Consider the following 6,898-nt stretch of genomic DNA (forward strand, 5'->3'; position numbering starts at 1 on the left):
TCAGATTGCTTACTGCGTCCTGCAGAAAATACTGGAGCTGGAAAAGCAGTCAGTGCCTGCTCACTCATATCATCTGAACTTCCCATCAGCACCACTGCGCATTAGTTTATTAGAAGTGACATCTCTGCTGATGGGTTCAAGGGCCTGGTGAATATTCATATCTCAGTTTGTTTCCTGCCTGCTGACTCCAGCAGCCTTCCCAGATCGGTTGTAGTCATGGATACATGGAAATGACACTTTGGGGTTTGTTTTCTCGGTGGTGATGCTTTTCTACACAGTATTCCAAACATTATAACAAGGAATTGTCAAAAGCTGCTCCAGGAGCGATGGCAGATCGGGAGCAGAGCACTTGCATGTGCTTTAACTGCCAGGAAAACGCTGCCCTTCCTGGGGCTCGCTGTGGTGGGTGTCCTCTTGGACAGAAGGGCAGTTAGTGCTTTAGATTTGTTGCCCCAAATGCTCCAGCCAGAAGGTTTCTGAGAGAATGTCCGTGAAGAAGCTGTAGCTGTGGTTTTGCATTGCTCACTGCAGTCCATTCAATAGGAGTGGTAGGAATATCCTCAATAAACTGCTGCTTAAACAAGAAGCTGTTTGCCCACAGAGAGGGGAGGTGATGAGGAGATGACACACCACCCATGGAGCTGAGCCTTTCCTCCAGAGGCGTGGGAGGCTGTCAGAAGGATGAGGAGGCACTGGTGTCCCCATGAGGTCTGTCACAGAATCTCCTGGAGCAACTTGGGGGAGAACATACATTCATTAAGGTCCAAAAAGACCTCCAAGTTCATCGAGTTCAACCTTTGACCAATCACCACCTTGTCAACTAAACATGCACCAGTTGTGATGCGTCTGCCCTTCAGCATTGCTGGTGGAGTGGACTGGGAATGGAGGGAGATAAGTAGTAGAATCTGTTAGTAGCCCAGATTCTGTTTTCAATTTCATTTGGCAAAATTTTCTGTGTTCTCCTGCAGAAAATGTCCCACAAAAGTGACAATAACAATGTTTTGGATATAAGCCTAGCACAAAAGGGTAATAGGAACTCCATGGGCATGCGTGGGCTCTTGATTCATCCTCAGAAATAACAGATGTGCATTTATTTGAGATCTGGGAGTGGGACTCATAATATTTATAGTGAGTTCTTTGTTCCCACTCTTCCTGTGTGATTTTGGTCTCCTATGTCAGTCAGACACAGAGTCAGTGCTCACTGTTGGCCATCCCGTGCATCATTCACGCTGCAAACCCCCAAGCATTTCTCTTTGTCCAGTCACCTGGTGAGGAACTCTGAGGGTTCCCTGCTTGGTCAGGAGCTCATGTCAAGGACTGATGGAAGTATCTGAGCAGGTGCAGCTCAGCCTACCAACGAGCTCCTCCTCACCTCCTCTGTTTATTTAAAACTGGCACTAAATTAGATGACAACAGTACTTTAGCATTTGTTTGCAGCAGCTGCTGCTGAAGGCAGTGGCTTGCACAGTCCTTTCTTGTCATTGCTCCTCACCCTGGCTCTGGAAAGAGCACTGGGTCTGGTCCAGATGGGCTCACATGTGAAGGGCCATGGCTGTGCTGAACGCTGTCCTGTGGAAGCACCAGCACTCCCAGCGCTGAGTGTGGCAGGCAGACGGAGTGGGTGCAGCAGCATGGGGTGAGGGCTCCCCAGGCTGCCCCTCTGCCACGCGCTGGGTTTGCCTGAGAGCTCTGTGGGACTCCTCCTGCATCCACCCTGGTCAAAGCCGAGTTGAACTTGTGCTGAACCACTCGTTCAGTCACCTCGTTCAACCCCTCTGCCAGCTACCTCAAGCAGGTGATAAGAGCCTGGAGACGAATGCGGCTGCTGTCCTGCAGCTTCCCCGGAGGCAGACTTGGAATAAAAGCTTGGCCAACGCTCTTAGTTGTCTCCTTGTCTTCTTTTAAGTGCAAGCTAATTGCAGTAAAGCATTTACAAATTTAAATTCTCTTTTCTTTACCTTGTAGTGAACTTTGACCACTTCCAGATTCTCCGGGCGATTGGGAAGGGAAGCTTTGGCAAGGTAGGCTTGAGTGCTTGGGCTCGGGGGGGGTTGTCAGGTGCTGCTGTTGTGTGCTTACGGGTTATTGAACCAGTACCGGGGCTGAAAGGGGCTGGTTTTGTACTTGTTGTGATGGCTGTGCAGTCAGCACAGGAGAAACAGTCAGGAAAATACCTGGCTGCCCTTTGGCATTGCTTTAACTCTTGGCATCTTGGTGAGACAGGTGTGTTTCAAACTACCAGCACCACTGTGACCATTTCACAGTAGGCATTCGTGAGTCGCAGTTTCTGCAGGGGTGTCTGGGTTGTGTGGTGGGCAGGGAGTCAGGAAGGTGCTGGAAGCTGTCCTGGGTGATCAACTAAGCTGGCACGCTGTGGTCAGAAGGGTTCTCTGCATCCTGGGCTGATTTCCCAGTCAGAAATGACCTATGTAGAAGAGGTTTTGTTGTTTATTTTTAACTAGCTTTTTTTGCCAAGCATGTGGGAGGAGGTGGGAGGTGATGATCCAAAAGCTGGATAGCTCTGGAAATCAGTTACTGGTTGTTTTCCTAGTGTTAGTCCCTTTCCATTCCCTGTTTCACTGGGCTCTCACCCGGTCCCTGTGTAGGTAACTCTTTGCTGCTTCTGTCGTGGCATCAACACCTTGAGTCTGCATCAACAGCGTGAGTTTGCATCTGCACGAGGCTTCACTGCAGTGGTGGTTCTGGAGTCATTTGGTGGCCTGTGTTTTGCTGTGGCCCAGCAGGAGCTGTGTCCCTCTGGGTGCCCAATGGACTGGAGCTGTGGGAGCGACAGCCCCAGCGATGTTCCCTGAAAACTGCTGGATTGGGTTGTTGTCACCTTCTCAGGTGACAGTTGCGTGGTGCAGGGCTGTGTGCCAGGGCTGGGGCTTAGGGTAGGGAAATGACCTTGGAAATGTGTGACATGTGCCATATCAAACCTGTGGAATAGCCCAGCCCAGCTTGGAGGGTGATACCAGTGTCCCCACACACTGGTGAGGTAAACTGAGGACAAGCTGAGTGGTCAGGGAAAGCTGTACCTGCTTGTGGTTCCTTCCAGTCAGGTCATCTTGGCTGCTTTCTCCCATCCTTCTTTGATCAAAAGCTCATGCCATGAGGGTGGGAAACTCCCAGTCTAGCCTGGGAGGTGACCTGCACTGTCCTCTGCCTTCTTCCTCTGCCGGCGCAGCCTGCTGAGGCAGTGTCCCAGGGCCGTGGGAGCAGCCTGACTTGCTGTGCTTGGATGGCTGGAACTGGAGACTTGGCAAAAGCAGAAATTTCTCAGGAGGTCGCAGACCTGTTTGGCCAGAAGAGCCCAACCTTTTACCAGTTACTGAAAATCTCATTTAAAATACCTAAGATGCATTGAGCAGTGTCAGTGTTGAGTCAGGGTACCAGTGCGGTCCGGATGGGCAGAGTCCAGGGAGAGGCCACTGAGTCACAGTGCTGCCATCAGCACTACTTGCTAGCCAAAAGTCGTTTTGTTCCAGCCTCAGCTCTCTGACAAACACCAGGGTGTGTTACACTGCTCACACAGCCCCCGTGAATTCTGCCGGGCCCCACGCTGGGTCCGCACGGACTCCCAGGGTGGGACAGTGGGTTGGCAGCAGTGTGCAAGGCACCCAGGGGGTGGTTTGGAATAGTCACCCGTGTTTGCAGCCTCTCCAGCAAGGAGAGGCGAGAGCTGGCAGCAGAGCTCTGTCAGATTTCTGAGCTGCTGTTAGACAATGGCCAATGATTATATACCAGCTCAGGTCTTTCCGTAGGGCAGCACTGTGGGGATAAGGCAAACGGCAGAGGAAAGTCTCCCCAGACACTCCTGGTGGGAATGGGAACTCTCAGGGCCTTGTGACTTCAGCTCACTGTCAAAGACCAATTGCTAACTCAAAATCTTACTGGGGAAGAGCAGCTCACGTGTTTTTGAGCTGACACGAGAATACTCACAGCTCCAAAAGGAAACTTTCCAGAGAAGGAGATTTTATACTTTTGAGCAGCAGCACTTGGAAAATTATTTCGGCTCAGATCATGAAATGGTGAAAAGAAATTCTTATCCCAGGGCAGCAGGACCCTTTGGGCTTTGAAGAGAGCTGTTCCTGGTGGCTGTTCTCCATGGCTCCTTGCTCTTCTGTTTGCATTGCAGGGAGGTTAAGTCTAGCACGTAGCATCTATCAGGCATCAGAACTGTACATACACTTTCAACAAAATGCTCAAATGATTCATCTCTCATCTTTCTGGATGATTATGTCAATATGCTGAATTTCCTCTGACACTGAGAGAAGCTTTTTGCACTTACCAGCTCGTTTCTAGCTCACATTTAATTACAGAAGACATGGAACTACCTATCTGGAAAGTAGTATTTGAAATTTAGGAGCGATTTAGCTGCTTTGGTTGATTTAAACCACTATGTGGCCATCCATGTTCAGGAAGATATTCAGGAGCTAGTGTCCATCTCTCAGGGGGGGTGTAGACCCTTGGTGTGCGTGAGCGTCTGGTGGGATCTGTGATGCTACGTGATCTTGTGGTGACAGGACCCAGGAGCAGCACCTGCTGTGGCTTTGGGTGCAGCACTTCCTTCCACACTCACTTTGTGCACCTCTCAGGACAGACTGTGTGGTCCTCAGTGCAGGAATTGTAGGAATGGAAGGAAGAAGGAACTGACAGATCTCTTTTGAAGAGGCTGAGAGCCCCTGAGCTGTGCCTCTGGTGTATCTGCAATAAACAGCCAATTTCTGTTTCCTAGGGTTGGGTTTAATCAGCTTTAAGAAACCATTAATCAAACGAAGGTCATGTTCAATTCCATGTTTATTCCTATTAGCAAATGTGTAATATTTTCCACACATATTAGGAGTGATATTATTTGATTCTCAGTAATTTAATAGTAGTATAGAGCTGCTCCTTTCCACCCAGCAGCAGTCGCTCAGGTTTCGGCTGCTCTGGTGCTGTTTCTAGGGAGCAGCAGCCAGGAGAGGGTTTCCAGGGGTGCAGTTTGTGACCCCATTTTTGTGGGAAATGCGCTCTGAGGTTCATTGATCTTCATGAGAGACATGGTGAGACCTGGGAATCTTCAAAGGCATCGATGGCATTGCAGTGTCCTGACATCTCCCTAATGGACAGTGCCTGTCCATTCAAACCACGAGGCAGCCAAGGGTGTTCACTCCTGTACTGCTCCCACCTGGGCTTCCTTTTCCACTCTTCCTCAAATCAGCCACCACCACCTTTTCCAAGGGGTAAAGAGTAGGATGGGCTTATAGGAATTAATCATTTCCACTTCACTGCTGAGAAGAAATGCGAACACGTCTGAAGTTCTTCAGCACGGATCTGTGTCTTTGTGTGCTGTTGGAAAGAGGGGATTAAACCAGGGATGGGACTGGAATGAGCAACAGAGGAAAAGGAATCTTCCAGAGGGAGCCAGTGCTCCTGGGGTGGGAGCCCATGGCCCACGAGGCTGGGGGCTTCAGGTTTCCTGCAGGAGGGACTGTGAGTCCCACTCCCTGTGCCCAGCTCCACAATCAGGCTGTGCCGTCGGCTCTTTGCACAAATACTTCAGGATTTTGCTGCTGTAATATTTCCACAGCCCAGAGGTGGGTGCAGAAAGGCTTTAATCCATTTTCTAAAGGTCACAAGTACGCACCCGGTAAATAAAATTCGCTTCCGAGTCTATTCCCAGCTGAATCCCTCTTTGACATCAACACAAGACTGAGCCCTTTTCTGTTTTTCCAGCTTTGTAAATGCTGGATTTTTCCCCAAAAAGAAAGGCTGGAAACTTAATCCCTTGATATTAAACTGCCACAGATAATTTTTGCCCTTGATTTTTCCTTTGCTGTCCTGGAGCTCATGTGAGGCTGAGGGTTTGCCAGAGCCACAGGCAGGGACTGGGGACACACATCCCTGCCAGATGTTGTCCCTGTCACTCGATTGCATTCTGTGTCGTTGGGAGGCTCCAGGGGTAAGGATGCCTTGGATTTGTCAAAGGGCAGTGTGGTTGCTGGGAGGAGACTGCCAGGTGAAGGGTGTCCGTGAAGGGGGTTCCAGAGAGCCTCTGGTGTTGGACCATCCAGCACTGGTCAGGCACTGTCCCACTCGACCCGGGAGGTTGCACAGGGAGTCATGCAGGACACATCAGGCTCTGCAGGCAGATGGGCATCTGCAGCAGGAGTGACGTGAAGCATGTTCACATTAGCGAAAGGTATCAGGAAAAGGTTCTGCCCCCAGAGGGTGGTTGGGCACTGGAACAGCACCCCAGGGCAGTGGTCTTAGAAATCATTTAGGTTGGGAAAGACCTCCAAGATCATTGAGTGGAAAGTGCCTCTGAGTGGTCTGGAGTAGCAGAGTGAGCAGTGACCTAAGCTGGAAGGAGCCTGGGGTGTCCCTGCTGGGGACCTGTTTGGGGTTTCTGAAGGACCAGACTTCATAAGACAGTGATGTATCGAACAAGCAGCTCCCTTTCATTATTATTATACACCCAGTGCCTTTTTCACATTTGCATTAGAAACTGCCTGGGGTTTATTTCAGCCCACGTCATTCCCTGTGGATGGGTCACGCTGGTGTGGGCCTGGAGGTGGGATGGGAGGTGGCAGGGGTCTGTGGACAGGGAAGGGGGGTAAGAGAGTGGAGGGATTGTTCTCCACCAAAACCCCATTGATGGCCATGGGACACCCCTGCAGGTCTCCAGGCTGCAGCTGCTACTGCTGGCACCCGTGGTGGCTGTGCCCGTGGCAGAGGAGGTCGATGTCCCCGTGGGGGCTGTGCCTGTTGCAGAGGAGGTCTGTGTCCCCGTGGTGGCTGTGCCTTCAGGGCTGCACCCTCAGCCTCTGGCACCAGCACTGTGCAGTCTGGAAGCAGGAGCAATGACTGGAGCTGGACAAACAGCCTGCTCGTGCCATCACTTGCTGAGGCATTC

General features: G+C 50.9%; 1 protein-coding gene across 1 annotated transcript in view; it reads left to right on the top strand.

Annotated features, from left to right (window-relative positions):
- Nucleotides 1–1,965: 1,965 nt before the first annotated feature.
- LOC103810136 (serine/threonine-protein kinase 32C) overlaps nt 1,966–6,898 on the top strand; it is a gene marked incomplete at both ends in the record, with an annotated part of 18,933 nt that continues 14,000 nt past the window's right edge. Inside the window, one exon of the mRNA XM_009083026.1 lies at nt 1,966–2,021. Within this exon, the coding sequence (XP_009081274.1) occupies nt 1,966–2,021 (56 nt within the window). The remainder of the gene's footprint in view (nt 2,022–6,898) is intronic.

Source organism: Acanthisitta chloris, unplaced genomic scaffold (assembly GCF_000695815.1).
Source record: "Acanthisitta chloris isolate BGI_N310 unplaced genomic scaffold, ASM69581v1 scaffold18579, whole genome shotgun sequence".
Taxonomy (NCBI): Eukaryota; Metazoa; Chordata; class Aves; order Passeriformes; family Acanthisittidae; genus Acanthisitta; species Acanthisitta chloris.